Source organism: Geotrypetes seraphini, chromosome 2 (genome assembly GCF_902459505.1).
Source record: "Geotrypetes seraphini chromosome 2, aGeoSer1.1, whole genome shotgun sequence".
NCBI classification, from domain to species: Eukaryota; Metazoa; Chordata; class Amphibia; order Gymnophiona; family Dermophiidae; genus Geotrypetes; species Geotrypetes seraphini.
In genome coordinates, this window is record NC_047085.1 from 71456273 (window position 1) to 71482270 (window position 25998).

Below are 25998 nucleotides of genomic sequence, written 5' to 3' on the forward strand. Positions count from 1 at the left end.
GAGCATTTTTAAAGCTTTTGTATCTCTGGGCACACAAGAGTTACAAACGCTACTCAAAGCAGTCACACAATGGTACTGATGAAAGTCATAGGTATATAATAATTTTGGATAACTTGAGGCAGCTTCTAGAGGGGTAGCCCTGTAAATTAAACAAGTTATTGAGGCATTAGGGGTGTATTTTGTTAGATGCATATTTATTTATTCAGTTTTCTATACTATTCTCCCAAGGGAGCTCAGAATGGTTTACATGAACTTACCTAGATACTCAAACATTTTTTCCTGTCTGTCCCGGTGGGCTCACAATCTATTTAATGTACCTGGGGCAATGGGGGGATTAAGTGACTTGCCCAGGGTCACAAGGAGCAGTGTGGGTTTGAACCCACAACTTCAGGGTGCTGCTGAGGCTGTAGCTTTAACCACAGTGCCACATTCTCCCCTCAAAAATGCATGTCCTGACATCCCATGTTATACTGCTGTACAGGCTGCCAAACAGATAAAAAGACAACTTAGCTCAGGACTCAGCCTAACTTTTGGCTGGATTAAGTGGTGCGTTTTTTTGTGTGCATCATGATACTTACAAAAGTAAGCATAGGGTACACAAAATCAGCAATACATCAGAAGTGAGCAGCTGTGCTAATCTTATATGAATAAGTAAATACATTGTAATGAGCTGCATATGGAACTATTTTCTGATGTAGCAAGCTGTGCTATATAGATCAGTGCAAACCTGCTGTAATAAAATAATTTTTTTTTTTTTTTTTAAAGGCACCACCACCTAATACTTAGGCCCAGATTCACTAAGGGCACGGATCCGATCCGTGAGCGATCCGATCTGTGTCCGAGGGGCTGATTCACAAATCGCCCTCATGCAAATGAGGACAATTGGAATCACGCCCCCAACCAACCACCTGGACCACTTTATAGCGATCCCCACACTTGCGAAAACCATCTGTAAATGGCCTGCGCATGCTTAAAGAACAGCGACCTTTTTTTTTTTTTTACTTTTTAAACATTTTAGCAAGCCCAACGAGCTTGTGGTTTTAACTGCTTTAAACCTGTGGGTTAAAACCAAGGGCTCGCACTGCAGGGGAAGGCCGGGGCAGAAGCAGGGCAGCGCTCGGGGCAGAGAGAGCAGGAGATGCAGTTGGAAACGATGTAAGCGACTGGTCCCCAGCAGTCGCTTATTTGTTGATTGGCCAGCCCAGTCGGTGTTGCACTGACTAGTACTGAAACTTTACTTTTAGAAGTAAAGATTTAAGTTCCCATTAATTTCAATAGTAATCAGTAGGAAATTAAAAATAAATCAGCACTGAATCTCCCACAGGAACCCTTGGATCATAGAGGAGTTAGTATCAAGCGACTAATTGGTGAATCTTGTAGAGAGAAGAGATCTTCAAGTATCAAGAAATGAAGACTGAGACAGAGAACATGTGGCAGAAAGTTTTGGAAAGATTTATCATTGTTTTGGGTGTCATAGGTTTGATCAAAAAGAACTTCTAAGAGCACCTGGATAAGTTGCTTATACAAGTATTACATATTATAACTCTCTTTGGCATGATGCAAAACTATGATGAATGTTAGCAGTAAAATTTGAGAAATTGAGATGATATTCTACGTGCCCTGGGCTTAGGAATGAGGTTCATAGTATGCATAAACCAGGGGCATTGGAACACTTTTTTGTTAGGGGGTACCCTTCCATATCATCTTAGTACCCTTTTATAGCATCCAACATATCTCTCCTTCTCAACCTCCTCTCTCCCATGGTGTCAATCATTTCTCTCCTCCCTTTACCCCATTTTATTGAGCATCTTTCTCCCTCCCCCATGGCCTCTAGCACCTCTCCCTTTCCCCATTCTGCATCTATCCTTTCCTTTTCTCACCCCCTGCCTTTAGTTTCCAGCATTCTACCCACCCCATGGTCTGCAGCATCTCTTTCCTTCTGTCCCTTCCTTCCCTCTCTACCCCCTATGGTCTCTCTCCTCCCTTGCCCTCCTCCTTCTCTCTCTAGTATTTGTTTCCTTTCCTTCCGCCTTCATTCAACCCCTTGTGGTGTCTAGAATCTCTCTCTCTTCCTCCCTTTCAACCCATCATGGTCTTCAGCATCCCTCCCATCCACCTTCTTTTCATCAGCATCTCTCTCTTCTTCTCTACCCTTTGTCTATGGTATCCATCATTCAAACTTATTCCCCTCACCCCATCTTCTGCATTTCTCTTCTTCCCTGCTGTATTTGTGCAGTATTTATTCTCTTACATTGCTCCCTTGTGGTGGTAACCGTATAAGCTATGTTGGAGATATTGTACAGATAGCCCGGTGTAAGGCCATTAGATGCTCAAGGTCTGCCAGCTTCTACCCTCTCCAAATTTCCTGTTTTGAAGTGGACAGAAGATGGCCAGCCAGCCTTAAGCATATGCAAATGCCCGGTAAGAGAAGAAAGGCATCATGGGGAGAGAGGAAGGGGAACATAAGTTTGGGAGTGCCATGGCACCTGTGGCTCTTCCTGTTTCAGGGTCTAGGCACAAAACTAACCCATTTGGAGAAATTACCCCCAAAAGAAACCCTTGAGAACGAGAACTTCAAACTGTGGTTCTGGAACAGGGAGACCCAAGACTAGACAGCCCCAAACCACTTGCAATTATGCTTGCAGTCTTATTGTACAAGCTAGTCTGGATTATATGTATCTGAACTTGACTTGAAACAAATTGTGAATGATTAGGGCTGTAATCAAAACCTGCTGCAAATTCTTTAATAAGTCAAATAAAATGTCAAACACAGGACTACACTATGAAAACACAGTCAACTAAATTGCAGTGATTTGATCCATACTCTCTACCTGCTGATTATAAAAGTCACTTTTTCACCAAGCTCTCTATCATTACATCTTCCCACTCAAGCCATCCATAAGCCTTTCTGCCTGTTTACAGTTTTGTTTTTTTGTTTTTTTTAAGAAATGTATAAAATTCAGCTGAATTGGCTATTATGGGATTATTTGACATGTAGTTATTTTTTTAAAATGCTTTCAATACAGAAGGAAACAATTCTCTGAATGTAAACATTATGGGTCCAATATATAAAAGCACTCATACAACTACAATAACAGCATGCATTTAAATTAAAATATCGGGGGACCTTTACAAAAACTTTGACCATATAAGTTGCTATACAGAGACCATCTCTTTGGGTTATGGCCCTGTGGTTAAGCGTATTAGCCTGTTATAATGGGAAGAGATTTTAGTTCCTATAGATTCAGAAATACATGTAACTTAGGTACAACATTGTATACCAAATAGCCTATGATATTCCAGAATAAGAAAATAGATGGGGCTGCATTATTAATAAAGAGATTTATCTGCATTCTCTCACTGGACAAGCTGCAAATAGCCCTACAGGCTTTAGTAATATTTCAAATCAATTACTAAAGCCAGTAGGGCCATTTGCAGCTTGTCCAGTGAGAGAATGTATGAATATAAAAAGGGAATGGACTTGAAAAGAACCAGCAATTTCCTATATAGTCTATCACACACATAGAAGGGAGCTTGGCAAACACATAGAGAGCCATTTTCAGAAAGGGCGTCTAAGTCCAACTTGGATGTTTCCCACTAAACATCCAAATTCAGAAGCACAGAAACATCTATTTTTGAATGGAACATCCAAATAGTTTTTTTTCTCAAAAATCCCTTACTTGGATATCTTGACTGCCAAAACGTCTAGACCTCCAGGACGTCTAACTTTATTTGTCATTTTCGTCCACAAAAACATCCAAGTTAGAAACGTCCAAATAAGCTCAGCATCATTTAGACATGGGAAGGGCCACCATTCTAATAGACTGGAAACAGACATGCCAACAGGGCAGAGGGGCACCTTAGAGGGCACTGTCCACTTCACATAAAGGATGTCTATTTCACATAAAGGGTGCCAAATGTACATCTCACCATATACCCCTTATAATTTATGCTGAGCCCTTAAAAGAAGTCATCCTGCCGTTGTATCGGGCAATGGTGCACCCGCACCTGGAGTACTGTGTTCAGTATTGTTCACCGTACCTTAAGAAGGATATGGCAATACTTGAGAGGGTCCAGAGGAGAGCTACACGAATGATTAAGGGCATGGAAAACCTTACATACACTGAAAGATTGAAGAGGCTGGGGCTCTTCTCCCTGGAAAAGCGAAGACTCAGAGGAGACATGATAGAGACCTACAAGATCATAAAGGGCATAGAGAAAGTAGAGAGGGATAGATTCTTCTTACTTTCAAAACATATAAGAACAAGAGGGCACTCGGAAAAATTGGAAGGGGACAGATTCAAAACAAATGCTAGGAAGTTTTTCTTTATCCAGCGTGTGGTGGACAACTGGAATGCACTTCCAGAGGACGTAATAGGACAGAGTACAGTACTGGAGTTCAAGAAAGGATTGGACAATTTCCTGCTGGAAAAAGGGATAGAGGGGTATAGATAGGGAGCTATTGCGCAGGTCCTGGACCTGTTGGGCCGCCGCGTGAGCGGACTGCTGGGCACGATGGATCTCGGGTCTGACCCAGTGGAGGCATTGCTTATGTTCTTATGTTCTTAAGAATCCCCCCCAAACCTACTATACCCATCTGTCTACCACCCCGATCGCTGTTATGGCAGCATAGTAGGGTTTTGGTGGATTTTGATGGGATCATACTTAATACCATAGATGCTGTTTACTGTTTTATTCAGAATTTTAGGGGATTGAAGGGGGTCAGTGTCTACAGGGGGAAGGTATGGGGGTCATTATTTAATCCCTCCAGTTGTCATCTGGTCAGTTTGGGTAACTTTTAGGCACTTAGATACTTCCAAAAGAGGTCTAACCCATCCAGGATATCTTGGAAAAGGTTTGATTAGCCCCGCAAGACATCCAGGTCTGGTATACCTACAACACGCCTCTTAACATGCGCCCTTGAACTCTGGATACACAGCCGACGAATCATCTCAATAAATGTCCAAGTAAACAGTTTTCATTATCAGCTGTTGGACATCTAGGCAATTAGGACATTCAAGTGACAACATAGATGGTTTTTTGAAACTCAAGACGATTCGTTCCACAACCCAAAAACCTTAATACAAAATACTATACGTACTCATATTGCAAGACCTCATTCATTTAGAACAGTCACTACACTCCTACAGCGTCAGAGAGAGAAGAACTAGTGGCTCAGTTGTGATGTGTGTATACTGTATGTACTTGCATTGCAAGACATTGCTTGTACTGTATATCAAGTTAAAATTTAATAAAATGTTTTGCTTGTCTTGCAAACCACTTGCAAAACAAGTTACTTGCAATCCAAGGGGATTGATCGCTGGAATAGTCTTCCACTTCGGGTTATTGAGGCCAGCAGCGTGCCTGATTTTAAGGCCAAATGGGATAGACACGTGGGATCTATTCACAGAGAAAGGTAGGGGAGGGTCATTGGGGTGGCAAGACTAGATGGGCCGTGGCCCTTATCTGCCGTCTATTTCTATGTTTCTATGTTACTGTATATATTTTACCTCCAGGCTGCAGAATCTTCTAATTTACTATAGAGAGATCTTTGGTAAATATAACTGCTGATCCTCAGGAACCAGGAGAGGGAACCAGCCTCAGAGCCTTTAAAGCTGCTGGACTGTAACAGAGAAATACAGAAATGGGGAATCTGTTTCCCACTATCGCCTGAGAAAAGTGGAGGCAAGGCAAGGAAAAGTGCTCTATAATCCAGCTGGATCAACATTTCAACCAAGGTAAAACCCTCTATAACAGATATTCCTCAGGCCCATGCCTCTTGACCTGACATCAGACAAGGCGACTTTACCCCGCCAACCTGAAAATCGCTACAATGGCCATATAGCAAAGAAGCAAATCTTGTTTCTTTGCATGCTCCATTCCACACCCATGATTTAATTTTCGGTGTATAATTATCTTCAATTTTACATATGGAGAGATTTTTGTTGACTTATCAATTGTTCAACATCTATGCTGGCAGTCCTCCTCCTACCGTCCTTTCTGTCAGAAGTAGGACTCATTATTGAAAGATCTGTAAAAAGAAGTATCCTTTACTTATAAACTTTTTTTCAGGGAATGCTACTTTGTCACAAGTTTTAGCTATAACTGAGACATGGTTGAAGGATGGAGAATGCTTCTACATAGCATAGTCATGCCCCAATGGTTACATTTAATTTCTTCTATACCATCAAACATGTTGACAGGGTAGCATTTCTTATTTATTGGAATGTATTAACCGTCTTTATGAAGAGATTCACCCAAGGCGGTATACAGCAGGTATAATTCAACACAGGACTTACAATTTTGTTAACAGCATAACAGTAGCAACAAGAACAAATGTAAACATAAAGTCAAAATCAATAAATTGAAACTTAATAGGACTACCATGAAACAGTTCAAAAATATACTTATTAACAGCACTGAAATTCAAATAAGAGATATAATATATACTAAAAGGGAGACATAATACTTATGAAGCATCTAATAAGAACAAATCAAAACATTTAAATAAAACAGATATGACACTAATGCTTTTTCTATAATATAGCTTATCCTATAGACGAGGGGTCTAACACAGATATTAGATGGAGAAAAGATGGGCAGTACAGAATGCATTGGGATAAACAGATGGGAAGCTAATCTCAAAGCAAGTTGTTTATATAGTTAATCAAGGCGATTTTGAGCCAATCAGGGACTTTGGCCCCTCTCACTGCATCCCAAGATGCAATGGGAGGGAGAAGCCCCGTCATTTGCAGCACATAGGCAGGAGTGAGTGAGCTTCCCTTCTGCCATTTGCTCTTCTGAAGGTACCGGGGGGGGGGGGGGGTTTCCAGGGATGTGAGAGGGGGCCAGGAATGTGGGAGGGACCATGAATGTTGGGGGGATATCGGGGGAGGTATGGGATGACAGGGAGATGTCAGGTGAGATACAGGCTGTCAAGGAGACATCAGGGGAGGTACAGGATGTCAGGGGGATGTCGGGGGGAGGAGTGTAGGGCTCCCAGGCTCAGCTGATCCTGGAAGGAGGAATCCCCATCAACTGAGCCACCAGGAATCCCCGAAACTAATTGCAGAGTTTCCTTTCAAATGAAAGAGACCCGACTCATGTGCATTTACATTATGTAAGTATTTAAACATCTCTGTCAAATCTCCCCTCTTCCGCCTTTCCTCCAAAGTATACAGATTGAGATATTTTAAGTCTATCCCTATACGCCTTATGATGAAGACCACACACCATTTTAGTAGCCTTCCTCTGGACCGACTCTATCCTTTTTATATCTTTTTGAAGGTGCGGCCTCCAGAATTGTACACAATATTCTAAATGAGGACTCACCAAAGTCTTATACAGGGGAAGCAATACCTCCTTTTTCCTACTAGCCACACCTTTTCCTATGCAACCTTGCATCCTTCTAGCTTTTTCCATCACCTTTCCAACCTGTTTGGCCACCTTAAGATTATCACATACAATCACACAGAAGCCCTGCTCTTCTTTCGTGCACATAAGTTTTTCACTCCCTAAACTGCACCGTTCCCTTGTTTTTTTTGCATTACCTTACATTTCTTAGCATTAAATTTTAGCTGCCAAATTTCAGACCATTTTTCAAGCTTCGCCAGGTCTTTCTTCATGTTATTCACACCATCCGGTGTGTTTACTCTATTGCAGATTTTGGTATCATCTGCAAAGAGGCAACTCTTACCCGACAACCCTTCAGCAATATCATTTATAAAAATGTTAAAAACAGGCCCAAAAACAGAACCTTGAGGCACACCACTGGTAACATCCCTTTCCTCAGAGTGATCTCCATTGATCACTATCCTATGTCGCCTTCCGCTCAACCAGTTCTTGACCCAGCCCCTAGAGAAATTTTTAAAAAAATGGCAATTCTTTCACTAGATGTGGGAACCCATGGATGCTTTTAGATCTGGTTGTTGGATCTAATCTGTAGTCACAGTGGGCATTGTTACAACATGCCTAATGTATGGTGTTTAGTGTTCTTGGTTTGATGACATTAACAGAGTTACTACTACTACTGTTAATTATTTCTATAGTGCTACCACATGGGTTCATAGTCAGTGGCGCGCAAGAATCCAGCGCTGACAATTCAGCGCAACAAAAAAGCGTGCCGCCGAAAGCCACTGAAAAACTTATTTTTAAAGAGCTCCGACGGGGGTGTGTGTGGGGAATCCCCCCCCCCACTTTAATGCATAGTGTTCGTGCTGCCGTTGGGGGGGCGTGGGGGGTGCAACCTCCCCACATTGTAGAGAAAACGAAACGTTTTCAGATTTTTTTCAGGAAAAGTTCCGTTTTCTCTACAATGTGGGGGGTTGCACCCCCACACCCCCCCCCCCCCCCAACGGCAGCGCGAACACAATGCATTACACACACCCTTTGGAGCTCTTTAAAAATAAGATTTTCGGCAGCTTTCGGCGGCGCGCTTCTTTCTTGTGCTGAATTGTCAGCTCGCGTGATTATCCCATCACCACCACATATATGCAGCGCTGTACAGAGTTCACCTATTATGAACGCTTTGGCATTGAGGTCCTTTTTTCTAGTTACTGAACTGTGATATTGGAATCTCCCATTTTGTTTGATAGGAAGATTTTGTTGTTCAGGTTTTATAGGAGTCGTTTTACTAAAGCTTACCATATTCTCTAATATACAAGGAAAAAATGATAGATTTTGGCAATCTTTTGTAAGAGTTATTTAAATAAGCATTTACCAAGGTCTTTTATGATGGAAAGGGCTTCCCAGGATATAAATGCTCCACCACCATCATCCATTGCTCCTTGGCCAACATCCCAGCTATCCAGATGTCCACTGACCAATACAACCTAAAATAATACAACAAAATAGCATTCAAATTTTTAGAATAATACTTTTTACCAGAAAACAGTAATGGAGCAACCAGAGATAAAAATGTACATAAATTACAATGCAAGAACCTTGGACCAAGAACCAAACACCATGGCACCAAGAGAGAGCAGGGAGTTGGTTTCTTATATTCTCCTGCCTGGATATAACTGATCCAATAACCTTCTCCCATTCCCCTGCCCTCTACTCTGCCCCCCCCTTGATGTCCATTCCTCATACCCCATGGTATTCCAGTTTGTATTTTGGGACTTTGTTTTTACACATTTCAATGGTTTTACTCCAAATAAAACCGACATCTCCAGTGCCTCTTTTTGTTGTTCTTTTCATAGCAGTTCGAGGCTTGGTCTCTTCTTTTTTCTTATTCTAATTTTTATACCATACAGTGTGACATATTTATGACACCCTCAATTTTGTTGTTGTTGTTAAGTAATAACGATGAACAATGTGCTCAGCCCATGAATTTCCTGTCGCACATAGAGGACAATTCAGTAACAGAGTAACTGGTAGGAGCCTATTCTATACACAAAAGTAGCTGCCTAGTTTTCTTCATCTCACAGAATATTAGCTTAACTGTGAATATATTCATGTTTAACATTCAGGCACAAGCTGTTAGGCCAGCCATAGAGCCGGAATAAGTGTTAGCACCTAAATACCAGAAGTACTTACAAAAACAATAGTCTTCTATTATTAAAATAACAATAATCAGAATAAATGCTCCTTATAATAAGATTCAAACAAATGCATTCAGGTACACATCAATATACGAAGAAACAGCAAGCTGAAAGGGGTCCGTAGGAGAGTGATTTGGACCCTCTGCTGTCTTTAGACTCTGCTAACACATCATTTACAAAAGATCCTTGCAGCAGATAAGTTTTCTCTTTATTTTTTGTTTTGAGTTTTTTTTTTCTGACTATGAAGATAATGTATAGTAGTGGAAAATCGTGATATGCTATTTATCAATGTTAGATTTTTTTAATTTATTTATTTATACAATTTTATAAAATTTTTCCAAGCATAAACATCTTGTACAGAAAAGTATGATCAAGACACTTCTATTAAAATTAATTTTCAATTCTGAAAAGTAATTCAGTCAAATTATTATTCAATCAATGTTAGATTTTTAACTCAAACAAAATAAGAATTAGAACAGTGGAATTTTTATGACCGAGGATGTGTCTGCATCTTTAAATTCTCTATTTGAAGTTGCTTTGTCCAGAGGATTTGTTTGTTTGATCCAACGTGACGCTGAGGTCTATTCTCCACTTGTTAACCAATAAGAGTTAGCAGCTTGCTGTTTCTTCGTATATTGATGTGTACCTGAATGCATTTGTTTGAGCCTTCTATGATTTAAACACGTAAGTGTGAGCCCCGCCTATATTTTATCCGTGCGTATGCCTCTCTTGCAAATATGAGCTACGTAAATTAAGCGTGCATTTGCAGAATGGCACTTCAGCAGATTTTTGACATATATGCACATCTTTGTGCACATATGTATATATATATATATGCCATTATTCTAAATATTTACCTGCTTAACAGGCATATAAATATTAGCACTTATGGTATGTTATAGAATTGCCCCATATAAGAAACATAGAAACATAGAAAAGTCTGCCCACTCTATTGACCTACCCACCCTCCAAGCTACCCTTTGAGAGATTGCACTCTGATGTCCCATTCCCTCTTAGAGATTCGACATGAGCATTCCATCTGTTCTTAAAATCTGGCACACTACTGGCCTCGATCACCTGTGCTGGAAGCTCATTCCAATTGTCAACCACTCTTTCAGTGAAGAAGTACTTCCTGGTGTCGCCATGAAACTTCCCACCCTTTATTTTCAGTGGGTGCCCTCTTGTGGCCGAGGGTCCTCTCAGAAAGAAAATATCATCAGTGCTTGGACTGAAGACTTAGTATGGGCTCTCTGCCTAGCTCTATGGATAGCCAGCACTAAGATATAGGATAAGAGAGCATTAAAGGGCATTACATGAAATCGGAGATGGACAACTGACATTTTCCAAGCTCAAATGCTAAATGATACTAGTTCAGGTGTAAAATGCAACTACTGAACTCTGTGGAAATCCAGTTCCAGTCCTCATGCAAAATCCAACACCATCATCTCGATATGCGCCAGTTAGCGGTCTGCTTCTTTAAAGATCTTCCCTTTTTTGACTTATCTGTTGATTGATGTTTAGAAGGGGGAGAACTCTAATGTATAGGAGCTGCAAGATGAAGAGCTGTACAGTATACTACACAACAGAGCCCAAGGAGCACTGTGTCTGAAAAGGAAGTTGCCCCTGGCTCTCATGCTGCTATCCTGAATATCATTGCTAACTTCTCTTGATATAGTCCTTTACTGTGTCCTGATACTGCCATTGTCCTGAAGTGTGAGAAGAATCCAAGGTCAGGGGAATACTGTACAAAGGGTGGAGAAAAGGAAAAAAGAGAGATGGAATGGTGACAAGGGAATAAGAAAAACAGAGACAAAGGGAGTAGGGACAGGGGGAGAGAAAGGTTGAGGAGAAAATGAATGGCAGAATGAAACAGAGACCAGTAGAATGAGGGTGGGATAGAGATAATAAGAAAGTCAGATGTAGACTGGGAAGAGAGACTGACTGATGGAGACAGGGGAGGGAGAAGAGGAGAGGAAAGGAAGACTAGTGAGATCTGGTTTGAAGATTAAAAAAAAAAAAAAAGGGTAAACTGGTGGGGATTTAAAAAGATGGTGACTGATGAGGCCAGATCGAAAGGGAGGGAGACTGGTGAAGTTGTATTGAAGGTACTGATAAAAGATAATAGAGGGGCTGGGGCCATTTGTTTAAAATCAAATGGTCCTTTAGAATTAAGAATTTTCCTGGAAAAAAAAGAACTGTGTGCTTTATCTTCTGTAATATTATTTTTATTTTGTTATATATGTTTTCACTGTACACTGCCTAAACCAGTGGAAAGTTGCAGTCTGTTTATTTAAAATATTTATAAACAAACTTCTCTGAGGACAAGCAGGCATAATATTCTCACATGTGGGTAACTTCATCCATTGAGCCCGGTGCGGACACTGCCAGGTGCACTGTTGCTTTGGATCTTTGGGCACTGCCCATGCCATGGGCGTACTGGTGCCTTCCCACGATGCTGGTGCATGGGACCCTCAATTCTTAGTTTTCCATGGTGTTGAATCACTTTCCTTTCACATGGATTAAAGTTTGGGAAACAAGAAGTCAGCAGGGGCCAAGTCAGGAGAATAAGGTGGCTGGGGAAGAACTATCATTGCGTTTTTTTGCACAAAATTCACAAATTTTGACACAATCATAACACCTTCCACAATTCATGACATGTTTCCCCATAACCAAAAATTTGAGCAAAGACACCCGTACTATTAGGTAACAAATATCAATTAGGATGTCTTCCTTCAATTTTGAGTGTTGACCAACCAAGTTAATTCAATATCAAATGGACCTCAGAATCCAACGGATAAAACTCCTGGAACAACAAAGCTCCTTAAGAGAATTATATAGAACTATCACTGGTCCGCTCCGGAAAACAATGCTAGAGAGAAAAAACTCCCTCTAGTAGGGAGAAAAGGTCTCGGGCTCAAAAACCGGGCTCAAATCAATACTTGGAATAAAGAACAACATTTAAAGTAACACCCGTCATTGAGGAAGTTACTGAACTAAGAGGTAAATCAAACTATTAGATAATAGTGCTTTCTATTAGCTTTCAAGTGATGATTATAGTCCAAGCAAAAGCCAATATTGCCAATATACCTTGGGCACAAAATTTCCAACAAGAGGATCCTTGTTTCGCATGCGTTGCTGCATCAGGAGAAGCCAACCTCTGTTCCAACTATTGCACAAGGAGTGAGAGTGTGGCATAGCACTTCTAAAAGCCAAATGATGACATCACATTGGCACAAAAATTCAAAGCTCACAATTTAAAGAGAACACTTTTAGTGAAGGCCACATGTTCTGCAAAAAGGGTCCATAAAAAAGAAAGAAAGCGCCCAAAAAAGAAAAAGAAGTAGAAGAAGAGAAAGAAAAAGAAGAGAAAGCAAAAGAGAAAGAAGGAGGAGGAGAAGGAAAGAGAGTAAAGTGAAAAGAAGCTGGAGACTATACTACAAACTACAGCCACTTTCAACATTTCATAAGTTTCTGTAGCGATCTTACCCAATTTAAAACAGAACTTAACATTGTGGCGCTGCTCATTGAGATCGCACATGATGAAAAATAGCCATCATAAAAACACACTTTCACAAAAACTGCTGTAGCTTGGAGACAAAAACAGATATTAACAAACGGGAAAAAGGAGGTTACTCTTGAGGTTTGAAGCTACTCAACGTCGCTTAGCAAGTCTCAAAAGAACTTCCCATTGGTGCGCAATTCAAACTGTCCTGGAATTTCTTGAACAAACCTCGTATGTGCTTGGGGAGGCATGTGAGATGTGAAAGTATGGACAGGTCTATCATGATGAACAGGGGAAAAGTTGAGTCTCAGGAAGGGAGTGGAGGCCTCACAATGGTGCCAAACAACAGTGCAGACAGAAGTGGAGAGGAATGTTAGACCTGTGCTCAAGGAGTAGAGAATGCACCCCATATAGTCCCAGTCAGACCCACAGAACACCTGGAGGAAGAATGCATGATAACCTAGCAGATGGAAGAAGGGATACGAGAAGGGACCAAGGAAACTTATCATACAAAGGCAAAGATTCCTTGAAGTACATCCCTACTAGTATGCCTGTCAAGGAAATGGAGTTCAGTGAAGGGTAAGGAAGAGGAAAGAAGACAGAGGAGTAGAGTGAAAAGAAGCTGGAGACTAAACTACAAACTACAGCTTGACTATGTCAAGCACTATGTGGGTGACCTATTTTTGCTAGTTTTTGTGTACATTCTAGAACTGATTTTGGAGAAGTTCAGGATCTTCTTTGGCAGCAAAGCATCAGAAATGAAAACAGTGCATTGGAGGCCAGCAGTCTCTGAGTCATTCCCAAGACAATAGCACGAGCAAAACACTGCTATCAGGACATAAACAAGGTCTCTAAGAAGTCAGCTAAAATGTACCCTGTCACAAAAAGATGGAGCGTGGCCATGTTTGTGACATTTGCCTCATATCAATGGAGCAGCTCCCCACTGAAAAAAATGGATCCAGATGATACTGTCGTCCTCATGGGTTCTAATTTCATAGCATTAGCAATACATTGGGGCTTACTTGAGGGGGCCCAGCAGATGCAGAACCTTTTGGAGAAGTAGGGGCAAACTGAATATGGCTCTGCAATGAAAGACTTGGAGCTTAATGGACTACAGACTGCAAGGTCAGGAAATTGCTGGGAATGTTCCTGCAGCAGCAGACTACAATTGTTTTGATGACAGCAAAAATAGATGCATTTGTTCAATAATATGAGCTATAAATGGCAAAAAAAAATTATGCATACAAATTTGGGCACACACTCAATTTGAGGACATAATTTAATTGGATAACAAACCCACTAGTGCCGATAATTGGGCCCTAACAATCAATTATCAGTGCTAATTGCTATCAATTTAAATGTACACACACATATCTCCATGCCCAGATCCACACGCAAATTTTACGTGCAGCTACAAAAAGCCGGTGCAGCTATGGGAAAGCCATGGGCAGATCAGGGTCATTCCAACAATTTATGCATGCTGACATGCTACTAAAGAATAATGGGGATCCATGCCTAATTTAGGCACAAATAGTCATACCAAGGTTCAGTTCCTGGTGCTAAGCGCTGTTCTATAAACAGCACCTAACTTAAAGAGCTGTTTATAGAAATGCAGTCCTGTATCTGTATTTTTTTTTTCCAGATCCAGTGCCTTAACACCCCAAACTCCCAGAAGCCAATGATGTTGGTCTATTGGACTCTACAGTTAGCACTCAAGGAGAGGTATAACTTAAGAACATAAGAATAGCCTGTTCTCACATTGGCCAATCCAGGTCCCTAGTACCTGGCCAAAACCCAAGGAGTAACAACATTCCGGAATCCCAGAGAGTAACAAGATTCTAGAATCCCCAGAGTAGCAACATTCCATGCCACCAATCCAGGGCAAGCAGTGGCTTCCCCCCATGTCTTTCTCAATAACAGACTATGGACTTTTTCTCCAGGAAATTGTCCAAACCCTTCTTAAAACCAGCTACACTATCCATTCTTACCACAACCTCTGGCAATGGTAGAAAATTGTGCCGTATATACTATAGATGTACAGCTCTCACTCTTAGATGACATCTAGTTTGAAAAGCTCAGGGCTGTCATATTTGGGAGGGAAATATCATCTAAGTATTCTACTATTATGAGTAGTCTGTGTTGTTGGGGCCAAATGATGCAATCTAGGAGGGCCTGAAAGCAGCAGAAAGACAGCTATGTATCCAAACCAAAATGAGGGCCTGGGATAGGCACGTGGGATCTCTCAGAGAGAGAAAGAGATAATGGTTACTGCGGAAGGGCAGGCTTGATGAGCCGTTTGGCCTTTATATGCCATCATGTTTCTATGTAAGAACTGGCGAGTGGAAAGAACATCTGTTTTGTAGACTGTGGGAACCATTTGTGACTAAAGAACACATGCTGTGAAATATATGTACACAATCATGACCATGGCTCAGAATTTACATAGGAACACAAGACATACCATGCTGAGTCAGGCTCGGATCCATCAAGCCCAACATCCTGTCTCTGTTGGTGGCCAGTGTCGATCACAAATATGCAGCACATTTCTAAAATTAGATCAAATTTCTCTTAGTTCATTTCAGGGAAAAGACTGGCTAATAGTTTTAAGGGCTTTTCTTCTGGGAACTTGTCCAAATCTTTGGATCCCTGCTATATTAGTCACCTTCCATTTGTGACAACACGGCAACTTATACGGTCCCTTGTGAAATGTAAAATAATGTGAGAAGCTCCATTGTCCTCTATGATCCTGTTGCTTGGAAATTCATTTGCACTGTGTGCATAAATATAACTTTATTTCTGAAGAGCTGAAGTGTGTATTGGTGTGTTTTCCTTTTACAAAGAGAAGTGCAGGAAAATACATAAGAGATGATACTACAAAAGTTTAGTGTAATAATTTGAGCTAAAACAAATTTATTCCACCTGTATGAGAAGCCCTAATTCTTACTGTTAGATGTGCAATAAGAACATAATAATAGCCTTTCAGGGTCAGACAAATGGTCCATCTAACCCAGTAGCCCATCCTCAAGGAGACCAATCCAGATCACTAGTAACTGGCAAAAACCCAAATAGTAGCAACATTCCATGCTACCGATCCAGGGCAAGCAGTGGCTTCCCCCATGTCTTTCTCAATAACAGACTATGGACTTTTCCGCCAGGAATTTGTCCAAACCTTTCTTAAAACCAGCTATGCTATTTGCTCTTACCACAACCTCTGGCAATGCTTTCCAGAGCTTAACTGGTATTCTCTGAGTGAAAAAAATATTTCCTCCTATTGGTTTTAAAAGTATTTCCTTGTAACTTTATCGAGTGTCCCCTAGTCTTTGTAATTTCTGATGGAGTGAAAAATCGATCCACTTGTACCCGTTCTACTCCACTTATGATTTTTTAGACTTCAATCAAATCTACCCTTAGCCATCTTTTTTACAAGCCGAAGAGCCCTAACCATTTTAGTCTTTCCTCATACAAGAGGAGTTCCATCCCCTTTATCATCTTGGTAACTCTTCTTTGAACCTTTTCTAGTGAGGCTATATCTTTCTTGAGATAAGGCGATCAGAACTGAATGCACTACTCCAGGAGAGGTTGCACCATGGAGCATGCAATTCCTCAAATACTTGCTAAATTCTAATCTGCATGCAGGTACATGTTAATTTTAGTGCATACCTTGAAACATATTGTCAGTGCTTTGACAATAAAAGAGTGTTTTATATTTCATTGTTCTTCAACTGCCGGTCCACGGACCGGTGCCGGTCCACAGAAAATTCCTGCTGGTCTGCGCAGGGCCGGCGAGATCAACGCAGTTAAATTTCCTGTCGGGCATCTCTTCCCCTTTCCCTTCCAGGGCTGGCATTAGGATCGGCTGCGGTACTGCTACAACGGACGTCAAAAAGAAACAGAATCCGCGGGACTTTTCCTCTTGCCTGCATCGCTATAGGCTCTGCCGATCCTGATCCCACCCCCCTCTGAAGTGACTTCCTGTGTTTGAGGGGCAGGATTGAGACCGGCAGAGCTTATAGCGAATAGCAATGCAGGCAAGAGTCAAGGTCCCGCGGCTTCTGTCTTCGTTCTAGCCATCTGATTTATCGGGACCACAATTGAAGATAGGGCTGATAGCAATCGAGTTTGGGAGAGACATCCCTAAGACCCATGGAATGGGTGGCTCCCCCGCCACTGCAGTTCAGCGCTTGTCTGAGGCAAGTCCCACCGAGCAAGGGAGGCAGACAGCAGCATTATTGGGCTTAACTCTGAATGAAGAACAAGCCTTTCAAGTTGCTTCCAGAGTTCTGGGCAAGTGAACTGTAAGTAAACTGATGCGAGTTAAGAACCAGGCTGCTTCTGATTTAGTGTCAGTTATGGTGAGACCAGGCATTGTGACACTGGAGTCACTCTGGGGCCAGCAACCAAGGGAGGGAATAAGAGATGCTGGATTATGAGGAGAGGGAAAAATATGATATATGTGCTGTGGGAAGGGGATGGTAGACCTGGGGGGGATTGGTGTGACAGAAGGGAGATGGTGGATCCCCTTGGGGGAGGATAGTTATTGGAACTAGGTGGGAGTTGGAAGAATAGGGACACAAAGACAGATGCTGGGGGCAGAGAGACATGGAAAATGCTGAACACGAGGGTGGAGTATGAAGACAGAAGTAAGATGTTGGACATGGGTAGAGGGAGTAGGGAGACAGAGGGGATATGCTGGACTTGGTAAAGGGGGAATAGGGAGACAAGGAGAATATACTAAATAAGGAATGGAGGGAGTAGGGTGATGGAAGGTATCTGCTGGATTAAGATGAGGAAAAGAGGGGAGGTACTGGAATTGGATGGGGGAAGATGGTGGGTTGGCTGGCCGGCTCAGCAACGGGAAGAAAAAAAAAACACACAGGAAGATGCTTGACATGGAGGTTGTAGGATGAAGGAAAAAAGCAGACTTGACTGAGTAGGAAGACAGGTGGGAGCTGCTAGACACGGGTGGATGCAGTAAGAAGAAAAAGGAGGTTCTGGATATTGGAGTAATAGATAGAAGACAGGAAGGGACAGAAGTGGCAGATAGACTGAAGACCTTGGAAAGAAAATTAAGAAAAGACAGAAGAAAGCAGAACAAAATGGGCAGACAATAAAGGTAGAAAAAATAATTTTATTTCTATTTTGTCATTAGAATTTATCAGATTTGAACTATATATCCTGCTAGAGACATAACTGGGGACTGCAAAGCCCAGGTAGTGCTTCTTTAGCTTCCAGCTGGCTTAGGGCTCTCTCTGACTAGGGGGCACTCCCCTAACACTATTCCTGTCATGTGTGACTGCAGTATTCTGTTAGCATGATATTTCTGTGTAGCATTCTGTAATAATTTGGCTTGTTCAGTTTTCTTGATAGTAGAGGGGATATATGTGAAGGGGAGGGAGACAGGTCCTTGCTCTGTATATTTGTATTTTAAAATGACAATTATACAGAATATTATTTCTTTTTATACTTTAATAAAATACGTTCAATATAAAATCATAACTGAGGCTTGTGCAGATGGGATCAGATGGTTTGTGGGGACTGAGCTCACGGAGATGGGGCAGAAATGGTTTTTTAAAAAATTTCAGTCTTAGTACTTTGCCGGTCCACAAAATAATTATTTTATTTCTGCCGGTTCCTAGGTGTAAAAAGGTTGAAGAATACTGTTATATTCTACACTTGTGTGCAGGAAAGTTCTTGGTTCACCCATACTGTGTGTTTTTTGGACCTTAATACAAAAAACCACTCTTATTTTTGTACATATTAATTGTCCTTTTCAAATATATTAACCTTTAGTGCATAGGCACCTTTGTGTTTTAGACCTTTTACAGTTATACCGGATTGCTCATATTTTTAAGAAGAAAACTACATCAGAAAGTAATATAATCCTTTACTGGGCTGAAAATCTCAGCATGCTTCATTAGGAGCTGCACAGAATTACACCACAATTGATTGAGTGTCAAGTGGACGGAGAAAGTGAAAGCCATCTCTTGAATTAAATTTAACTTAGAACAGTTACTGCACATTTATGGGTCAAAATAGCAATGCAAATGCAATGACTGACTGACTCAGAGTTCAGTAGAATCGATAACATGGCAAGTTAATAATTTCCATACATTTTTGTAAAGACCATCTCCACTATGCAATTACCATCAACTGATGATAATAAGGGCCCTGAAGATTTAAAGAAAACTCTACAGCTGAAAGTTCTGGTATACCTATTCCTACTTAGAACAAAACTAAATATATTGGCTTTGATTCAACATTTTAAGATTCTCATAAGATAAATTGGTTTATGCAAAAAACATATGTATGGAAAAACAATTCTATTTATATACAAACCACCCTAAAACTGCTAGGAATAACTATCAACAGATGCTGCACCATGCAACCGCAAATCAATAAAACAATACAAAAGTCATTCTTAGTCATGAGAAACTTAAGACAAGTTAGGAAATTCTTCAAGAAAACTCAATTCCAGCTCATAGTTCAGTCCTTAATACTAGGCCTACTTGACTACTGTAATATCCTCTACCTCCCATGCCCTACAACCATAACAAAACAACTACAAACTATCCAAAACACAGCACTAAGACTCATCTACTCATTAAAGAAACATGATCACATTACAGAAGCATATCTCCAATCGCACTGGCTTCCAAACCCAGCAAGAATACAATTTTAATTCTACTGCCTACTATTTAAGACTTTATACAGAGACAGTCCAAACTACCTGAATAACCCCCTCATCCACAACACCGCAACCAGACATAGGAAAACTCACACCCCATTCTCATATCCCCCAATTAAGGAGGTCAAACAGAAAAAACTATATAATGGCTTCCTGGCCACTCAAGCAGCCAAACTAGACAACCAAATCGCCAATCTACTGACAGCATCCCTCGACTACAAGACTTTTAGAAAAGGAATAAAGACCATACTCTTCAAGAAAACTCTGAAAAAAGAAATAATACCGCAAGTTTCTAACTCCACCTCTCACTAAAGCCAACTACCCCAAACAAATAACCTTACCCATTTCTTATTCTTTTTGAAAATGACCAATTTTTTTTTTTTTTTTTTGTAAGTTCTTGTTGTAATACATGTTGGATAATTCTTTTGTAATCCGCCTTGAACTGCAAGGTAATGGCGGAATAGAAATCCCTAATGTAATGTAATACTAAACATATAGGACCAAGTTTAAATTACACCAAAGTTTAACTTTTGTTAATATGAAGATTTGTTTTTAAAACAAGCAGATCAAAGTATTACATTTTCAAATATAAAAGGCTTCTTGAACAATAATAGTGCTGGATGCAGATAAGTTACTCAGATAAATTTTGGTAGGTTATAGTTCAGTGAGTAACCTATGAAGTGTCAGCTGCAGGCAGTTATGTAGGAAGTGGTAAGAGTTCATTTGATTTTGGTAGTACTGAATTTTACTACAAAATAAATTTCACAATTTTGAGTGAAAAGAAGTAGAGACAAAAATGGCCCTGAGCCTGTATTATTTACAGAGCTTGAAAGAAGGGTAAAGGCTTGTGAGGAAAGATTTATTTTAATTATATAAAAAGCTTCTAGTCCAGTGTTCTTCAACCTTTTTACACCCGTGGACCTGCAGAAATAAAATAATTATTTTGTGGACCGGCAAACTACTAAGACTGAAATTTAAAAAAACATTTCTGCCCCATCTCCGCAAGCTCGTTCCCCGCAAACCATCTGATCCCATCCGCACAAACCTCAGTTATGATTTTATATTGAACGTATTTTATTAAAGTATAAAAAGAAACAATATTCTGTACAATTGTCATTTTATAAATACAAATATACAGAGCAAGGCCCAACAAAACCCCTGTCTCCCCTCCCCTTCACATAAATCCCCTAACAAGCTAAATTATTACAGAATGCTACATAGAAATATCATGCTAACAGAATACTGCAGTCACACATGACAGAAATAGTGTTAGGGGAGTGCCCCCTGGTCAGAGAGAGCCCTAAGTCAGCTGGAAGCTAAAGAATCACTGCCTGGGCTTTGCAGTCCCCAGTTATGTCTCTAGCAGGATATATATTTCAAATCTGATATATTCTAATGACAAAATAGAAATAAAATGATTTTTTCTACCTTTTGTTGTCTCTGGTTTCTGCTTTCATCTTCTTTTCACTCTTTTCCTTCCACTGTCTGCCCTGTCTCTTCAATCCATCCACTGTCTGTCCCTTCCAGAAACTGCCTGTCTCCCCCTGCCATCTCTCCTCTAGACCCCCACCCCCTTTGGTCTGGCATCTATTATCTTCCCTCTGTTCACTCATGGTCTGGCATCTTTCTTCTTTCATCTCTCTTTCCCTCCCGCCTGTGATTTTTAGCATCTCTCTCTTCTCATTTCCTCTGCTCAGATCTGATATCTCTGTCTCCTTCCCCGTTCTCTGGCATCTCTCTCTCCTATCTCTCTTCCCTTTCCTTCTCTGGTCTTCCTTCTTTATTTTCTGCCTCCCTCCTAAATTAAATTATTTCTAGCTATGCAGTCCTCAGTTTCCCTCTTTTCACTGTGTCTACCCACAGCATGCCACCCCTTTCCTTCATCCCTCCACTATCTCACTTTTATCTTCTTCCCCCATCCAGCATATGTCCTTTTTCTTTATCCCTCCTTCCATCCAGTATGTATTCTCTATCTCCACTTCCATTCAGCATTTGCTTTCCCTTCTCCCCACTTCCATCATCTGCCCTCTTCTCTCTCTTTCCCCCCACTTCCATCATCTGCCCCTTTTCCCCACTTCCATCATCTGCCCTCTTCTCTCTCCCCTTCTCCCCACTTCCATCATCTGCCCCCTTCTCCCCACTTCCATCACCTGCCCTCTTCTCTCTTCCCCCCACTTCCATCATCTGCCCCTTCTCCCCACTGCCATCATCTGCCCCTTCTCTCCACTGCCATCATCTGCCCCTTCTCTCAATCTCTCCATCCACCTTTCTTTCCAATTTTGGCAACAAGATTGGCAACGCACCCCCCCTCCCTCCGCGATAACACTCAAGATCAGCAACGGGCCTCCCTCCCTCCTGCGAAGGCACTCAAGTTCGGAACGGGCCTCCTTCTCCCCCGGCATCAACAGCACTTCAGATCAGCAATGCGGTGCTCAGTCCAAAGCTTCCCCCTCTGACTCAGCTTCCTGTTTCCGCCCAGGCAGTTCAAGTCAGAGGGGAAGCTTTGGACTGAGCACCGCGTTGCCGATCTGAAGTGCTGTTGATGCCAGGGGAGAAGGAGGCCCATTCCGAACTTGAGTGCCATCGCGGGAGGGGGGAGGCCCGTTGCTGATCTTGAGTGCTGGGGGAGCCACTGCCGATCTTGAATTGCGTCATGGGGGGGTCCGATGCCGCCCATCACTGTTGCAGCCCAGACGCTGATGGCCCCAATCCGATCTCGCCAGCCCTGTGCGGACTTGCAAGAATTTTCTGCTGACCGGCAGTTGAAGAACATTGTTCTAGCCCACTTAAATCCTAAGGGGGCTATAAAATCACATACATAAAATACATAATAAACATCATTTAAGCAAAACTAAAAACAGTAACATATTACTCTTACATCTTCCTCCAAAGACTTGCTTCTGAGGAAGACTTCTGAGTAAGGCTATTCTTATGTTCTTATGATGGGAGACAAGAGTGAGGACAAATACAAGGAATGAAAGAGATAAGGAAAGGGAGAAGCTGTTTGGTACAGTTCACAAGGAGAAGTGGTAAGGATGGTATTTTATAGGGTCACTGAGTTCTACAGCCCCTCTTGTTTTTCTCAGAGTGGGAGAAGTTAGGCTGGGCCCTTCAAGCTCTTCTTTCTGTTCCTGCTAAAGTGGGGGATATAGTGTTGGGGCTGTCAAGCTCTTTTTGTTTTTCTGAGAGTGGTAGGTTTTATGTTAGTCCCCTTGAGACCCTCTTGTTGTTTGGCACATTTACTGAATCTCCTGTTTTAAATGTCACCACATGCCACTGCTGCCAAATAATCAACCACCCCTAGAGAGTCATATGCCCTCAAGTCAGACTATGTGTACAACATGCTGGTTATTTAAACAGGTCTCCTCATACTGACATGTCAGCTACGTTGTCACTGATAATAATATGAAATAAAAGTCCTTGGGAGTTCAGACAAGCATTGATTTATTTCTGCAGCTTTGATATGACATCAGGTTTTCTCTAAATTGCTGAAAGCAACACTTTCTGCAATAGCATTAACAATCTGTGACATATATAGTGGTGATTCATTTGTTTGCCAAAATTCAGTGATGAAAAGCATGACAAGTTCACAGAAGAAGTTGCAAAGGGTTAAGGAGTTTAGATACCAGCAATATAAGCAAATCCCTTGCTGGAGATATCAGAGCAAGGATTAAGATCTGATGGCTATAGTGGAGAGTAGTTATCCATGATAAGAAAGACAGAGAAAGAGAGAGACGGGCAGACAGAGAGAGACAGACAGACATTCGAATCGGTGAATCGGGCAGAAAAACAGAGAGAGCTGCATTTCCCCCTGTGCTGTGCAAAATGAAAAGATAGAAGATGGTTAGGTATACTGTATTTGTGTGGTGGGGAACAATTAAGGCAACTGCCCTTGACCCTCAGGACCGAGAGCACCGAGCATGCCTGAACCTGAAGATACAGCTTAGTATTGGTCTTTAGGGTCCCTCCCAAATTTCTACTCTGATTTCCACACGTCTTAACATTAGCTATCTGAGTATTGGTACTGAATATCAATGGGTCCCACTCCCAACTCCATCCAATAATGCTGTGGCAGTCAGAAATAATATTCAGTTGTCTTGTCCAGTTAAGTATTGCTAAGTATTATGTCCTGACCCAATCAATACTTTTTGACAAATTCGTCTGATGTTATTATGAATTTTAATGCTACTGCTGTATTATCGCAGTTTGTTCAGCTTGAAGAAAAATATTAAAACTTAGCTTTTGATAAATTTTCCAGCTGTTATTATGAAAATGTTAATGTTATTGCTGTATTATCGCTGTTTTTGTTCAGCTTTCCGTTACTGTTAACCATATTGCGGTATAAAAATAAAATGTATTATTATTATTATGGAACTGGATAAGCCTCTGCTGTCCAGTTAAGCAGCGCTGAACATCAAACCCAATATTGTTTTTGCATATTGCTAGATTTGTAGCACATTTTAGAAACCATTCATATAAGGCTGAACTTGGAATTTCAAGGCTATGCTTAGTCCTTTCTATGTGCTATAATTTGAAATGACAGGAAACTATGCCACAAAGTAGAAATCCAAAAAAGAAACAGTCATATTCTATACTTAGCACATGTCACCACTTACAGATTTTTGGGGAGGTGGAATAATGGTAGCATCGTAAGATCAGCTTTTACATAATTATAAAGGACATCTGAAAATACTGCATGTACATGATTGCATCCACTGTAAGAACAGGGAGCTTGTATGTTTTAATGTACTAAGAATCTTAGGAACAAATGTGTCCTAACCACAGTGAATCTACGTTTCATCACTTGACCTGTGGGAAGCATTGGAGGAATGCTGACCATTCTAGCAAACTGTTGATTCAAGTTGTGCTTATAATATTCAAAGGTAACCAAGGTCCCAGAGGAACTCAGACACAAGTGGAGACATGAGATCAAATGGTACATAAGGTCATTAGGATCAGGGGTGTCTCACCCCTTTCACTGAACACTGTTATTGAGGGGCTGCAAGCAGGCAGGCTCATCCAAGCAAAGGCAGTTTAACTAAATCATTCTTGAAAAGTACCATTATTCAGTGGTTCTCAAGCCTGTCCGCTGTAGGCAATGTGCGGCGGTGGCGAAAAGGGCAAACAGAATGCTAGAAATGATTAAGAAGGGGATCACAAACAGATCTGAAAAGGTTATCATGCCGTTGTACCAGGCCATGGTACGCCCCCACCTGGAATATTACGTTCAACACTGGTCGCCGTACATGAAAAAGGACATAGTACTATTCGAAAGGGCCCAGAGAAGAGCAACAAAAATGGTTAATGGACTGGAGGAGTTGCCGTACAATGAGAGGCTAGAGAAACTGGGCCTCTTCTCCCTTGAAAAGAGGAGATTGAGAGGTGAGACGATCGAAACATTCAAGATATTGAAAGGAATTGACTTAGCAGAGAAAGAGAGATTGTTCACCCTCTCCGAGGTGAAGAGAACCAGAGGGCACTCTCTAACGTTAAAAAGGAATAGATTCCGTACAAACATAAGGAAGTTCTTCTTCATCCAGAGAGTGGTAGAAATCTGGAACGCTCTTCCAGAGGCTGTTATAGGCAAAAGCACCCTTTAGGGATTCAAGAAAAGGTTGGATATGTTCCTGCTGGAACAGAACATACGCAGGTAAGGCTAGACTCCAATAGGGCACTGGTCTTTGACCTAAGGGCCACCACGTGAGCAGACTGCTGGGCATGATGGACCACTGGTCTGACCCAGCAGTGGCAAATCTTATTTTCTTATCAACATGCAAGAAATAGATTTTCATACAACAAAGGCAGTGCATACAGATCTTTGTCAGACATATTCACTGCGAGTATTGTGAAAATCTGACTATCTGTGTGTGTCTAAAGGACAGGGTAGAGAATACTTTATTCCAGCATATTCTTACAGATGGGTGACATCATCCATGGAGCCCAGTACAGACAGTGCAAAAGTGTACTGTCACTTTAACTTCTTTAGAAGTCTCGAGACTGCCCATACCGTGCATGCGTGAGTACCTTCCCTCCCAACGCTGGCTCATAGGACCATCAGTTCTTAGTCTTCAGAGGAGCTAAGAAGTTGTGTCTTGTAGTGTCTCCGAGTGCACGGTTGTTATTGCTTTTTTCTTACCTTCCTGTTGTTTGTTTGTTTGTTTTTTTGCACCATCAGTGCTTTTCACATTTTTCTCAATGATAAACCTCTGCCTATTCACCCTTTGGTTTCCAAGTTTATGACATGCCTGTTATACTCAAAAACCTTGTTG

At 41.3% G+C, this 25998-nt stretch overlaps 1 protein-coding gene across 2 annotated transcripts in view; it reads right to left on the minus strand.

Annotated features, from left to right (window-relative positions):
* The window catches only part of CPQ (carboxypeptidase Q), a 366663-nt gene that overhangs the window by 124672 nt on the left and 215993 nt on the right, over positions 1–25998 (minus strand). For both annotated transcript variants that reach the window (XM_033934451.1, XM_033934454.1), the window contains one exon: positions 8720–8831. In XM_033934451.1, coding sequence (XP_033790342.1) covers positions 8720–8831 — 112 coding nt within the window. The remainder of the gene's footprint in view (positions 1–8719; positions 8832–25998) is intronic.